At 63.1% G+C, this 14,599-nt stretch overlaps 1 protein-coding gene across 2 annotated transcripts; it reads right to left on the bottom strand.

Moving 5' to 3' along the window:
• Window positions 1-845: 845 nt before the first annotated feature.
• Window positions 846-13,138, bottom strand: LOC138687761 (prominin-1-A-like). Of its 2 annotated transcripts, none has more exons than XM_069796797.1 (25): window positions 12,687-13,138; window positions 11,535-11,685; window positions 10,158-10,219; window positions 9,722-9,927; window positions 9,159-9,279; window positions 8,963-9,026; window positions 8,440-8,529; window positions 7,978-8,168; window positions 7,812-7,886; window positions 7,423-7,486; window positions 6,977-7,136; window positions 6,558-6,710; window positions 5,960-6,083; window positions 5,710-5,801; window positions 5,399-5,483; window positions 5,140-5,283; window positions 4,802-4,870; window positions 4,502-4,591; window positions 4,318-4,371; window positions 3,870-3,950; window positions 3,492-3,560; window positions 3,306-3,395; window positions 2,932-3,044; window positions 1,647-1,664; window positions 846-1,278 (listed from the first exon to the last, which is right to left on the bottom strand). In XM_069796797.1, exons 1-25 carry the CDS (start codon window positions 13,077-13,079, stop codon window positions 1,227-1,229), a joined length of 2,811 nt encoding a protein of 936 aa, XP_069652898.1. In that variant the 5' UTR covers window positions 13,080-13,138; the 3' UTR covers window positions 846-1,226. The 2 variants fall into 2 exon arrangements, with proteins under 2 accessions (XP_069652898.1, XP_069652899.1); XM_069796798.1 differs by lacking the exon at window positions 12,687-13,138 and adding an exon at window positions 11,934-12,668.
• Between the last annotated feature and the right edge of the window lie 1,461 nt (window positions 13,139-14,599).

The raw sequence follows: 14,599 nt of genomic DNA, 5'->3' as shown, positions 1-14,599 counted from the left end.
GCAGGAGGTAAGGCTGGTGCAGCTTCAGATAACACCTGAAGGAAAAAACACTGATTAGAAGATCTGAAGGCAAATGGAAAAAGCGATAAAGCACATGGACATAGCAGAGAGCAGGCTGGCCAGCTCGGCCCTGTTGCTCACTCCAGAGAGACTTGGACTTTGCAAAGAAGGAAATGAGTCAGGCTGCTCACATACGTCCCCTGTGCCTGGCGCGGCTTTTGGGATGGTCCCTGTGCTTGCACCAGGGAGCAGCACAAAGCAACACTTGCACTCGCCTCACCACAGGTGCAGACCAAGTTGCCCTTGGCTTATCTGTGCATGCAGCTGTCACCGTGCCCATCCGTGCCATGCAGCAGTGTGGGACATGCAGTCTGAAAGTCCCCATGCCACCATAACCAGTAGAGGGAGGGAGGTGCAGGCTGCAGGCACCCCATAAACTCACTGGAAACCCACAGATGATGCATAGGAGGGTTGCCAGCAGGCACAGGAAAGTGCCCGTGCGCTGGGAAAAGCATGGTGTGGCACCTCACAGACAGAAGGGTCTTGGTGCAGCTTTTCTCAGGGAAGGACCTGGCAGCCACCCAGCCACAGGTGCAAAGGGCTGCCCAGTGAGGGGAACATCACCCAGCCCCAGTGACGCTGAGCAGTGGTCATGCATTGACCCATGGGCTGGGTCAGGGCTCCAAGAGCTGGCTGTGGGCAGAGCGTGCTTGGGGACCGCAGCAAGAGCCCTCTAGTCCCAGGCACAGCCCCAGCTTGTGCCAGCAGTGGGGAACCCTCCCTGCCCTTACCCCTGCATCCTTCCATCGAAGCTGCACGTGAAGAGCGGAGCCACATGCCCACAGTACACACAAACGCCCCATTTATTGTTTGACGCCAATAATCACAGCCTTGGAAAGAGGCTCCCTGCAAAAATAAATAGTCACATTTTTAGAGCGAGGGGCCTGGGTGAGCAGGTTCCCACTGACCAGCGGCACAGGCTGTGGTGGCATAGACCATACAAGCTGCCCTGAGCCCACAGGGTCTGGTGTGGGGGGGTGTGAAGACACACCTGAGGCAATGCAAGGTGCAGCCCCCCTCCCACACATACCGGAGCATCGTCACACAATGGGAGTGGGAGTGGGGGTTTCAGCCAGAGGGTCCCAACCTGCTCCCTAGTGCCCAGGGAAAAGGCGCAGCAGACGAAGCAGCCTTGTCCATCTCCTCTGTGCCTGGGCAACGGGGGGCTAATGCCTTGTGGATGGTCGGGGGATTTTGTAGAAGTTGAATGTGGGTGGCCTGCAAAACCAAGGTCACTTATGTCACCCCCAGCCACAGAGGGGAGCAAGGGACAGCCCAGGATGCGCTGAGATGGCCAAATGTCATCCCACCCCTGTCACCCAGTCCCATAGGAAAGAGGGTATGGAGACCCTGCATCCCACCAGTTTGGGGGGGGGCTCAGAGCAGCAGCACCCCCAAACTTAGGAGTGTGGGAAGATGATGTGGGGAGACCCCAGAACACCCTACACTGCACAGATCCCACCTTCCCAGTCCTCCCCTGGTACCAGCACCCTCCAGTGCTTGCACTCACCCTGTTCCCCTTCTCACCACCCTCTGCCCTGTCCCCCCTCATGCCACAGGAGCTGCCCCCACCCACTGCTACTTACATCTCCAAGGTTTCATTCCTGGAGGGGAGAAAAAAGAGGGGACAGTGTCAGTGGAGCAAGAAGATGCCTCCTGGGACAGCCCAGCATCTCCCAGTGGGACAGGGTCTCCCCTGGGGCACACAAGGAGTACACAGGGGGCTGCAGGGTGCTATGGTCCCCTCCATCCCAGCTGCCCCATCTGGACACAAAGCATGGGCTCCTACAGCTCTCCCCAAACATTGCTGCCCCCAGAGCATCACTGCTTCTTCCCCAGGTGGGCAGAGTGGGGCTCTACGCTCACTGCCTCAGTGGCACACCGCTCCCCCATGCCACAATTTCAGTTCCCCCAAGTTTCCCTGGCAGCTGAGCCCATGTCTCCAGCCAGTTCAGCTGCTGGCTGCAGGAGGAAGTGAAAGGCGCCGGGGCCACCAGTGGGGACCCTGGGCACGCTGCAGGCAGGGCACAGCCCAGCTCAGCACCACATCCTGCACACATCCCATACAACCCCAGCAAGGGTCCTGGGAAAGCCAGGACGCAGAGCGAGGAGGAGTGGGGCAGGCAGAGGGAGGAAGGCTGGCTGGGGCCACAATGGGCTGCAAGCCCTGGCTCCCTAGGCAGCTGCAACCCTGGAGCAAAGGAGTGGCAGGTGGGGGGCCGGAGCAGGGGAACCCCCAGCAAACTGGCTGCACTGCAGGGCCAAGCCGTAGCCCTCAGCAGTTGGAAATCCAACTGGGAACCGCTCACCACCCTCAGGGGTTGGCGGCTGCACTGGAGGCGTGACTGCTGGTCAGAGTGCCCCAGAGGAATGGGGAAAGGGTCCCAGAGGGCCAGGGGACAGCCCTGGGGCGCCGGTGGCCACAGGCACGCGAGCAAGCACTGCACCCTCGTGGCAGCGACGCCAACAGTGCAGCGCATTGCATTCTGTGCGGCATCCAGCTGTGCTCCCATTTGGAGGCCCCAGCACAAAAAAATGGTGCAAAGTAGAGCAAATTGGGCGGCAGACCCCCGAGCCAGGCTGGGGGCTGCAGCCCTGCCGTGCAAGCCAGGCTGCTTCCTCCGAGGGGGGTCACATGCAGCTTCAGCTGCCCAAAGAGGAGTTGCACAGCAGGCAGAGACAAGCTCTTCTCCAAAACATCTTCATCCTCAGAGGCTGAAGGTCCCAAGCCACCTCCCTGCCCCCTGCCACAGCCCACATTACTTTAGGATCAGCCCCACAGGCTGCCACGGGGCACATGAAGGGGCAGTTTGCAGTGTACAGGGTGGACCCCAGACCCAGCGTGGTCACAGGGGGTGGACAACTCCTCACCTGTAGACATCGGCGGTCTCCATGCGGCGGTAAAACTTGGCAAGTCTGACGGCCAGGATGATGCTGGGCAGCAGGAAGAAGGTGCACCAGCCCAGGCTGAACCAGAAGGTGTTCTGGGGGGGCAGGGAGAGCCATCAGGGCCCAGACAGCAACTGCGAGAGCCTCCTCTGCTCCGAGGCCCCCCCAAAGACCACCCACCCACCCCTTCTCACAGCCTGGCCTTTGCTCTTAGCCACAGCAATCCACCGGTGAGATGCTGAGCCCTGCTTGCTTGGGACAGAGATGGGTATCCCTCAGCTTGTGCACGAGGGGGACAAGGGGACCTCATCACCACCCCACACACGTGTCACCCCACACACCACAGCCCCACTCACCAGAGAGTCCAGGATGTAGTTGCAGGTGATGGCCTCCACATTATCCAGGGTCTGAGCTATGGGCTTGCAACGTGCCACATCTCCTGTCAGCTGGGGACACCATGGGGACAGGACATGTCAGTGTCCTCAAAACCCTGCAGCCCGTCCTCCCCTTCCCTCCACCCCACCAAGGAAGGCTCAACTCACCCTGCTCTTGGCCCAGGAGATGTAGGTCTCAAAGAAGTCCAACAGCTCCTCCAGGAAGGCCCATGTGTCCTGAGGGGAGCAAGCGGAGAGTGGAAATGCTGCACCCCCAGCCCACTCCATGCCCCATGTCCCCTCCGTGTCAGGATCAGGGCCATCAGACCACCTCAACCCAGCAGCTGGCGCCTTCCCTGGAGTGCCATAAGGGCAGGGGTTGCCCTAATGGGAGGGGCACCCAGGGGTGCAGGGGACCCCCAGGGAAGACGACGGGGTGGGACGAGCAGCCAGACATTGCTTGGCATTCCTGCGCAGAGGGAGGTCTTGTGGGGGTCCAGCCACATCCCCACTGGGTGGCCTGGCAGCAGGGCAAGGCGAGCTCACATTCTTGATGATGTTTGCCGTCTCCCTGTCCAGGAACTCCTGGGTTTCTCTGGCTTTGTCCAGCGCAGCTTTTGTCTGTGCCTGGGGTGAAATGCGCTCTCAGCAGTGTGATGGGGGAACTGGGGTTCCCACATCTCCCCCACCCTGCCCAGCAGCAATCCCTGGGGTACAGTGTCCCTGAGCTGTGGTGTCCCCAGCAGTCACACACTGGTAGTGCCCAAGTACCTCAGGTGGAGGGAGCCTGCACCTGGCAGGGTCCATGGCGTGGGCCCCGATCCCTCTGTCCCATGAGCAGCCCCTACAGTGCATGCTTGGGGAGTCCCACAGCAGCCACCAGCCCCCCCAGACTGCAGGTTAGCCCCCACCATCTCCACTGCGGGACCTCAAGGGTGCTTCGCAGGGTGCTTTGGAGTGGGGTGCGCTCAGGAGGCCCCCTTGTGTGGCTTACCTTGAGCTGGGCAGCCCTACTCTGCACCGAGTGGATGTTCTCCTTCAGGCTTTGCTGGGGATGGAGAGAGGAGGGTCAAAGGCGTGGACCCCATGGCTCAGCCAAGACCCCACCAGCAGGCTCCAAGCTCTGGGAGAGCCCAAGCCAGCATCCCCAGGACCTTCACCACCCCAGCATCACTCACCAGCGGTCCAGAGAAGCTCATCTGCATCTCCTTGTCCAGCTCCCTCAGCTTGCGAGCGTCAGCCTTCAGGTCCTCTTTCACATCCGTGCCCTGGAGGAGCTGCAGTCAGCGGTGCCCCCCAGCGCGAGGTCCCTACCCCACCACAGCCAGCTGATGGGGGGCCGGGCTGGAGAAAATTGCTGGGGGAGGGTGAAGGGCCTCGCCTCCCCTCGGCAACCAGGCAGGTCTGTGGAGGAGCCCCCACAGCCAGTGGCTTTGGGGACAGGGTGGCCATGGCCCTGGGGTGCCATGGTCTCTCACTTTGTCTGCCAGCTGCTCCAGCTCTGTGGCCAGATCCAGGAGGCTTCCCTGGGTCACGTTCTGATCCAGCTGGAAAAGGCAGAGACAGAGCCATGAGAATCAGGAATGGGACTCACGGGCGGGGGGGGGGGGGTATACCCCATCCCTGCAGGGCAGAGTGGAGCCAGGGCCTCCTGGTTGGAGGAGGTGCCCGGTTGCCCCAAGGGGTGACACAGATGGTAGGGAACACCCTAGGAGCCTCTGGTGGAACTCCCACAGCAGCAAAGGGGAGGGGGCAGTGGACCACTTCAAAACATTCCAGACACCCCCATCCCAACACAAGGCTGCCCCCAGCCCACCTGCTCCAGGGTGAGGGTGAAGTCAGGGGGCTGCCCAGCCTGGCTGGCATTCAGCAGCAAGTCTCTCTGGCTTTGGCTGAGTAGGGAGATGGGGCTCAGGGTGATATTCATCTTCTCGAAGGCCATGGAGATCTCTCCTGTGTACTGCCAGAGTGAGGGGAGCTGTGATGGGGCACGGTGCTGGCCCCTCACTGTCCTCCCCAGCGCCAGCCCTGTGCCCCCAGCTCTGCCCCCCAGACCCTGGCGCCCCCACGCTCACCTGGCTGATGTTCAAGAGCTCATCCAGGGACACGGTCTGGTCCAGGTGCAGCGTTTGCCACAGGGCAGCGTCTCGCTGGCACTGCCTGCGGGAGGGGGGCATGGGGCTGAAAACAGGACAGGCGAGGGCCACCCCCTCCCAGGAGCATGTCCTCACCCGCGCAGGCAAGTCGCACTTCGCTCCTTGCCTGGCATGGGCGCCTGCCCGCAGCCAGGGCAGGTAGGGCAAGCTGCCCTCATCCCGGGGAGCATCCGAGGGTGCTGAGGAGCTGTACCCCTTCCCAAAGACACGGTGCTGGGGCTGGGACCCACCTGTACATCTCTGAGAAGTTTGCTGTGCCACCCTCCTGGCCCAGCAGCTCTGACAGGTTGAAGCCAGGGATCAGGCCAGGAGTGTCCAGGAGCTGAGAGCAAGGGAAAAGATGGAGAAACTGGACATGGTGCAGGGCAGGACACCTGGGAAGAGCTTCCCAAACTGGACAGCGCTGCCTCCGCTCCACCAGGTGCCCTTGGAAAGGTGGCAGTGGCTCCAGGCAGGAGTGTCTCCCCATGGGGAGCTCACCTGGAAGAGCTGCTGGCTGCGCCAGGACTCACAGATGAGCATGTAGATGTTCCCCCCCAGCACGAAGGTGATCAGCACCAACAGCATCAGCAGCCAGGAGAAGATGAAACTGAAGCCGACCCCTCTGCCGGGACAGAGACACCATCAGCAGCCAAGGCCCTGTGCCCCGGTGTTGATGCTAGCATTGCCTCCACCTGGCAGGTCCCAGAGCCTGCACACCCCTTGCACCCCCAGCAACGTCAGGAAGCACCACCATTCCCACAAGCATGTCTCCACTCTGCCTTTGGCCCCCGTAACACAGCCAGGCTGTACCCTGGGCCATATTTCCCCTGAGCTTTGCAAGCCACGACTCACCTGCAGAGTCGTGGGACCACGCACACACTGCCAGGCCCCTGTCAGCAAAGGGCGAATGGGCTCCACTCGAACACCTTTCACCAGCACTGTGTTTTACCCTTGTGTTTACCATGGTGAGTTGCCATAGGGCAGGCCATTAAGCCGCAGTAATTTGATGATTTGGGAGCTTGAGCATCCCCAGGCCAGCCCTGCCTACCCATCCCATTGCTACCACACATGTCCTCGGCAGCCGAGGGAGCCTCACGCCATGAAGAAGTTCCCGCCGGCATTGGAGAGGCTGCTGCGCTGCGTGGGCAGCACACTTTCCTTCAGCCCCAAGGGCCCCAGCAGCAGCCCAAAGACGTTGCAGAGGACCACCAGCAGCACCATGCAGCACAAGAGGACACATATGCTCCACCTGGGGCAGAAGGAGGGCCAGGAGTCAGACAGCAGGATCTGGCACCCCGAGCGACACCCAGCATCCCATCAGCTGCCTTCTCAGGGAGGAAAAAGTCCCCAGGCAGAGAAGGGGCACGGGTGGCTGCAAGGCACAACTCTGGCTACCCTGCACCCACAGCCCCACCATCAAGCAAGCCCCCAGCTCCAGCAACTGGAGGATCAAGAGCCTGAGCCTCTCTGGACAAAGGAGGCGGGGGATGCAGCAGCCCCTCACCACAACACTACCTGAGCCTATCCAAGGTGATGATCGGCTCCCTGTACTCCTCCAGCACCGACGTGGCGTTGCCCACAAAGGCCTCAATATTCTCCTCCACTTCCAGGAGCGGCAACTGCTCCTGCCAGCTTCTGATCTCCTGCCTGATGAGGCCCAGCTGGTCCTGGGTCTCTGCAGGGGACAGGGACAGGTCGGTGCTCTGAACTGCTGCCCGGGTGCTGCTCGTCTGGGGCAGGTAAGCCTGGGGCAGCGAGGAGTGGGAGAGGATGGGAAGGAATGGGGTGGCTTTGGTCAAGGATGACATCAGCATGACAGCACATGGGGACTTGGAGAGAGCCAGCGCTGCAAGCAGTGGGGTGGCAGCAGGGGAGGTCTCCAGGCAGGGATGGGATGAGAAGGGAGTATGGAGCCCTGGGAGAGGGGCAATTTGGCACACGGGGCACAAAGCCCTGCTTACTTGTCACCACGTCCTGGGACTGCTCTTGCACCTTGGCAGGGGTCGTGTCCAGCGTGCTGTTAACCTGCATCCGGGGGGACACAGTGTATAGCTCGTGTTTCTGCCTGCAGCCCAGGGCTGAGCAGCACATTCCCTCTGACCCAGAAACTGGTGGCACAGGACAGCCAAGCTCCCCGCAGCACCTATCCCTGATCATGCCAGCGCCCAGGGGTGGCTGGGACAGCGGGCAGGCTCCAGCCAAGGCAGACCTCTGACGAGCACATCCCCCCACACAACAGCAATTAACTCATTGGTGGCTCATCCCAAGCCACCCCATCACAGCACAGCCCCAGCAGCACCAGGAGCACCCAGCCCTGTGCCTGGGTGCGGGGGGACACACAACCCCTTACCTTCTCTAAATCAGATGCTATGTTGGAGCCAGACACATCACCCAGTGCCTCCAGCTGCCGCTCCACACCGGGGATCTGTGGGGAAGAGCCTGGGGTGAGGGGCCTGCGGGAGGCTGGGGAAGGGGCTGCAGGGGAGCCCCTCACCCCACACCCTGCCCCTCCTCACCGTGCTGAAGTTGGCACTGAAGGTGAGGCCGTCCAGGGACACGCTGCCGCAGGGGTGGCCGCAGCGCTGCAGGGTCTGGTTGAGACCGTCCTGCAGGCTGGCCAGCCGCCGGCTGTAGTTTCTCTGCAGCTCCTCGAGGTCCAAGTGAGTGCTGGCGATGCTGCCAAAGGCGGCCGCCAGCGTCTCCATCCCTGGGGAGACAGCGAGGGGTAAGGGGCTTCATCCTGCCAGTGCAGCCAGGGCTTGTCCTCACCCAACTGAATCTCAGGGACCCATCAAAAAATGCAACATAGGGGCACCCCCTAAGGCCCCAGCCTTTACCCCAGGCTGCAGCTGGGAGGCCAGATGGACCCCCCTCCCTGGGAGCCTTACCCAAACATGCATCTACCCCAGCTCTCAGACCCAGTATCCCCCCGAGTCCCCTCCAAGGCCCTGCCAGCCCCCCAGCAATGGGGCCACTACCTTGCAAGAGGCTCTGGAGGGATCCCAGAGCCCCGTCCGTGCTCCTCCTGATGCCCAAGACGATCATGCTACCCAGGTTGGGCCCAATGTCTGCAGAGATGGGAGAGATGGTGTCAAGGATGGGACCCCCAGGGTCCTGGGGCTTGCAGGGGAGCTGCTGAAAACACTGACACCCCCCCTGCAGGACCCCATCCCACACCCACCCCCCGAGCAGGGGGCTGAGGGGACACCCCCACCCTGCCACCACCTGCCCGCATCACTCTCCTCAAAGAGCCTGAATGGGGAAAAGCAGCACCTGGAGCAGAGCAGGAGCCTGGAGGAGCCCCCAAACCCTCTCCCTTTAGACATCCCCATGAGAACCAGCCCAGTGGCCCCCAGGGTCAGCAACCATCTGCAGGGCAGTGAGGCACACCCACACAGCACCCCCAGGCACCCCCACTCCCCAAGCACCCCCAGCCCTGCCAGAGCAGCTCGCTGCAGGTGCATGGGGATGCTCCAGCCCCTCACTACCACACACCCTCACCCTGGAGTCTGCGGTTGGCGTGACCCAGCGGGACGTCACTGCTGTCGATGACAAAATTGATTTGCTGCAGGGACAGAGATGGAGTGTCAATGCAGGTGGGCACCCTTCCCCGCCTCCGGCCCCACTGTCATCCTTCCCCGGGGGGCTCTTTGCCCCCCATCAGGCACCCCAGCCAGGGTAGGGGGACCAGGCATGCCTGGGGGATGGAGGCCACGTAGATGCGGACGTTGTCCAGGGTGTTGTTGACATTGGGGAAGGTTCCACACACAGCCTGGGAGAAGCGGGTGTTGCTGACGAAGGCGCAGACATTGCCAGCCCTGCAAGAGAAGGGTGGCAGGGTCAGCACACGGGGACCTCAGTCCCGATGCTCCCCCCCAGGACCCTCTGAATCCACCTGCACCGACCCCAGGCTGCAGAGTCCAGAGCACACCACTGAGCCCCACTTCCAGAGCATCCCAGCGAGTGCTCTGCACACAGTCAAGGGACCAGAGAGGAGGGAAACGGGAAACTGGGGCACGGGGGAGCACGGTGCCTGGTGCGCCCACATTTCCCTGCAGCGAAGCTGTCGGGAAGGGTCAGCGCCTGCCAATGTGCAGCCCCCCGGGGCCAGCTCCCCACCGCTGCTGCTTCCTCTCCTTTGTCCCGCTGTGCCGGGTTCTGCTCCTCTGAACAATGGCAGCTTCCTGGCACAGCCGCCAAGCGCCGGCGTTTCCACCCTCCCTTGGGACCCATCCGGAACCTCCCAGCCAGCACACTCACAGGAGGAGAGCAGAGACCAGCAGGACACCGGCCCAGAGCACCCGGCGCCGGCAGCCCATCCGCCGGCCCTGCTTCTGGTACATGCGGCCCCCACAGTTCCCACAGCAGCGGCAGCAGCAGAAGCAGCATCCCACCAGGGGCACGAGGATGATGAAGAGGAGCCCGATGGCCATGCAGACCAGGAAACCCAGTTCGTAGAGCAGCAGCTGGGAGAGGAAGAATGAGAGGCAGCATAACACTGGTGCCCCTGAAGGGTCCCCTGCACTGAGGGTCCTGTCCAGACCCCCATGGGGCAGGATGGGTCTCCCCAAGGGTTGCACATCTCCCCTTGCTGCTGCACAACACAAGGGGCTCAGCCTCGGAGCAGGACCCACCAGCATCCCCCAGCCTGTGGTGGTCTAGGGCTGCCGGCTCCCTGCCCTGGCTGCCCACTCACCTCCTGGACTTGCTCCCCGATGGCCTCCTCACTCTGAGACTGCCCAAAATCTGCGATCAGTTCTGGGGGACAAGGAGTGGAGAGGGCTGTGAGCAGGCACGGGGCCCTGGGGGGCTATCCAGGAGGGCCCCACACCCTGCTCACCCCAGAAAGGGGCTACCAGCACTGGGCATCACCTCCAGCACTGTGGCTTAGAGCGGCTGCGAGTGCATGGTGTGTTTCTCCCTTCCAACTGTCCCTCCCCGGCCATCGTGATGCACAGCCCTTTTGTACTCAGGAAAAGCGCTGCCAGCCCCCAGGCTCACAGGGGTGCATGGAGCAAGGACGTCTTCACCTCAGCAGGCACCAGGGGCAGGCATGGGGGAGAATGCTCCGACAACCACCTCGGCTGCCCTTGGGCTACCCTCCTGCAGCCCAGTCCGAGGCAGACACCCGGCTGGCACTGCCAGCATGGGATGGGTGCTGGAGCAAAGTCCCCCCACCACACTGCCTCTTTCACCATGAGGGCTCACCCTGCCCGTGCCCCATGGCCTCATTACAAGCCACACCGGCACACAGTGCCATGTGATCGTACCCTGATATCTGCACAACACGAACAAGGCCACAAAGCTGTTGCGTTGTTTGCCAGCCATGTGTTTGCCTGCAAGTTTCTGGCGAGCAGGGGCTGAGCCCAGCAAAGGAGGAAGCACAAGTGCCAGCAGCCAGAGTGGCAACCCCCCCTCCCCAGGGTGGGCAGCACTCGCCTCAGGGACATCGAGCAGCTGCAGGGTTCTGGCATCACCCATCCAGACCTACAGCCACTTTGGGGCAGAGCTGTGCCAGCAGCACATCCCCTCAGAGATGAAGGAGGGAGAGTGAGCGCTGGCAAGCAGGGTGGTGCACAGGGGGTGCCTGCAGCGCTGGCGTGAGGGCACTGGGACATGCTGTTCTTGGTGGCCCTAAGCCAGGTCCTGCTGAAAGCACACCTTGTCACCTGCAAGCACAGAGGGCTGCAAGCCAGGCAAGGACCCTGCAAAATCATAGGTAGCGTGCGGTTTGTTCTGCACCTTTCGTTGGGGCCTGGGATGAAGATACCTGGAGGGAGGACAGGGCAGGACTCTGCAAGGTGGCACTGCCACCAAAGCCTGTCCTGGGGCTCACCTGAGACTGGCCCACAGTCGTGATGAGACACAGGCAGGACACAGCTGGCAGCCCTCAGGGACCCCACTCCGTTCCCACCCCGCCCCATCCCTCCTAACCCAGTACCCCACCATTTAAATGCTTGGTGGACAGTCACTAGTGCAGGAGGGCTCAAGCTCAACCAAGACCCTGCAGCTCTGAGCAGCCCCCCCACCCCATCACCAGCGCCCCCTTCCCCCCCCCGCCCCATGCACCCACCTATGGGCAGAGCATTGGGCTGCACCAGCTGCAGGAAGCCATGCGCCATCCCCACCAGGCCTGGCATGCTGCTCCCCGGTGCTTTGGGGCCAGGGCCGTAGGTGGGCTGTGAAACATTCCCCAGCTCCATCGTGGCAGCTCCAGCAGGCACCTGAACACAGAGAGGGGCTGTCAGTGTCGTTGGGGTGCAAGGCCACCCGACCCGCCCTGCCTCCGAGCAGGAAATGCGGGGAGAAAAAAATCAGGCACCTGCCAGCTCCTGCCCGGAAGGAAAGAGCTATGGGAGAACACCAGGGAGGGATGGGGAGTTCCGGGAGCAGCAGGGTGGGGGGCCAAGCAGGAGATGCCCATGAGGGACCAGAAGGGCTGTGGGGGATGAAGCGGGGATGAAGCACTTACCCTGTCCTCAGCACCTCCATGCACCCATGTCTGCCACAGGGCCCAGCCACAGTGCCAGCGCGCAGGCTTTACGGTTTGTTTAAGTTTCAGCTCTGATTGCTGAAAAGCTGCTTGCCAGGGAAGGCGGCGATGCTGGGATCGCCCCACCCTGTCCCTACCACCTCCTGGCAGCCGGCCACCCCAGGCCACCTCTCCACACCCGGGCCAGGGTCACCACCAACCCGTCCCGACCCAGGCATTGGGAAGAATCCCTTCTCCTCGCCCTCTGCAGAGCTCCCGCATCCTTTCTGGTTTCCTCCTGTCCCAACCCAGGAGCTAGGTGATCCGTGGTGATCCCGAGGGCATCCATCCCGCCCGCTCCACCGCAGCACCAGCTGCATCCCTTCTTCAGAACAGGGTGTGCTGGACCGGCCACAGTTTCAGCACAAACCAGCTCTGGCCACAGAACCAGTTTTTGCACTTAAAAACCCTTCCCAAATGGGGCATTGCAACAAACCCGGCATTTTCCACAGGCATCCCGATTCCCCCCCCCCAAGTGGGGGACAGCCTCAGGGGCCCCCCGACAGGATTTTTCCTCCAAGGCTGGAGGTCTGCCAGCGCCTGCCCGGCTCCGGCTCCCCCTCCCCGCCCACCGAGGAGGGCTCCCACGCCGCGGGAGCCACGCGTGGCTCTATGCCTGCCACCGCCCCGTGGTCCTTAACCCCCGCCACCGGGGAGGGCCGAAGGTCTCTCCCGGTTGTGCCGCGGACGCACCCGGTAGGCGCGGGGCGGGTGCCCCGGGGGTCGCGTCCCGGTGGGCGGCGGCGGCGGGACCTCCCCGGCACGGCTCGGCTCCGCACGGCACGGCCCGGCTCCGCACCGAGACCGCGGCGCGGGCGGCCCCGGGAGGGGTGGGCAGGGCCGGACGGGGCCGCCCCTTCCGCCCCGGTCCCCCGGGGTCTGCCCGGGGCGTGCGGCCGCCCCGGCCCCCACCTCTGCCGGGGCCCCCCCCGCACCCGCCCCGCGGCGCCTCGGCACCCCGCCTCTGGCCCGCGGGGAGCCCTGCTCCTGTCCCGTCCCACCCTGGCATCCTGCAGAGACCCCAGCTCCTGCCCTGTCCCACCTGGGAGAGCCCACTGCCCCCCGCGCCCAGCCCCTCTGCTCCATGCCCAGGTGATGCTCTCTCCGCCCCACAGAGACCCAGTTCTGTCCCCACACTGCCAGCCTCAGCGCTGGCCCCTCCAGCAGCCCACCCTGCCCCAGGCCCCGTGCCCAGAGCCCCCCACGCTGCCCACCTTGCCCCCACGCCAGCCCTCAGCCGTGCCCCGCAACTCCCCGCCTCCCTTCCCAGGGCAGCCGGTGCCCCCAGCAAGGTCCTTGGCCCCTGCCCCAGCCCTGTGCCCCCGCATGGGGCACCGTATGCTTTCGGATGGGCACCAGTGGGGAGTCTGGGCGAGCCGTACCTGTACGTGCTTTGCACGGCTGGGCTCCCTGGCCCCCTTATCGCCAACGGCTTGCTGGCCGCCATCTCCTAAGTTACTGCTTAACTTTCTCTGGCACAAGCAGGCATCTGCTCTCCGTGACCTTGGGTGAAGGTGGCACGGGGAGGAAGGCAGCCCTGTCTTGGGGTTTCCTCCTGGCCTGGCCTGTGCCAGGGCACTGTGTGGGACCCTCTGGCTCAGCACTGGCACTGGGGCAGGGCAGCACAGGACAGACATGCAGCCCCCAAAAAGGGAAAAAAAAAAAACCCACCAGCAACTGTTAAGTTTTGCACAGCACTGGGGCTGATGTGGGGAGGGAGGTTTGGGGGTTTTACGGGCATTCCTGGGCTTTCCAGCTCAGACCTCAACCCCCAAGTTTTGCATTGGGGCCCTCCACCAGTTCCCAGGGGCGGGGGGGACAGACAAAAGCCAGGCACCAGGGACAGGGCTGGCTGCCCTGGCTGCTGCCCTCTCCCAGGTTGGTGTGTGCCCTACTCCCACAGCTGCGTGTGGGCAGGATCTGGCCAGGCATCTGTGGCATCCTTCACAGATGGAAGGATCTGCTTCTGCAGGGTATTGCTCCCTTTCGGCCCAGAGCATCCTGCTGAGGCTGCTAGAGCTCGGTGCACATCAGGAGCAAGGGTGTTGGCACCTCAGCCCAGGGTGCCACCATGCCACGGGCTCACCGGGGCCACCCTGCTCCCACCTGCCCAGCCATGATCTCCCACCATAGCTCAGGTATCCTGCAGCTCCCCAACCCCAGCCCCGTCAGGGGGAAGAACAGCAAGGTGACATCCCTCAGTGCAGATGTCAACCCAAGCCCTGCCCCTGCTCTGAGGACAGGGGCCCATCCTGCCCCCACCCTCTGCTGCATTAGCCTTATTTTAAGAGCCTGGTTTCCCCCACATCCCTTTTTCCTCCCTCCTTACTGCCAGATCTGCCCCTCGCCTCAGCATTACCCGCAGCCACAGGCTCCTTGCCCTGCACATTTGGCCAGGAGGGGTTGCATGAGATGAGGCACCCAAAGTTTAAGCCCAGCGTCCCCATAGCTGGGGGCTGGACCCAGCTGCCCCCAGACTCCCCACCCAGTGGGGATGGCAAAATGCCATCTCTGGAGTCAGCTATCTGCCCTGGTCTGGGGGAACTGGGAACCAGCATCTTGCCCCCAGTGCTGGCAAGGAGCCCCCCAGCTTCTGGAAGATCGGG

The sequence above is a fragment of the Haliaeetus albicilla genome, chromosome 11, assembly GCF_947461875.1.
Source record: "Haliaeetus albicilla chromosome 11, bHalAlb1.1, whole genome shotgun sequence".
Classification (NCBI taxonomy): Eukaryota; Metazoa; Chordata; class Aves; order Accipitriformes; family Accipitridae; genus Haliaeetus; species Haliaeetus albicilla.
Note: the sequence above shows the minus strand (reverse complement) of the source record. Positions and strands in the feature narration are given on the sequence as shown.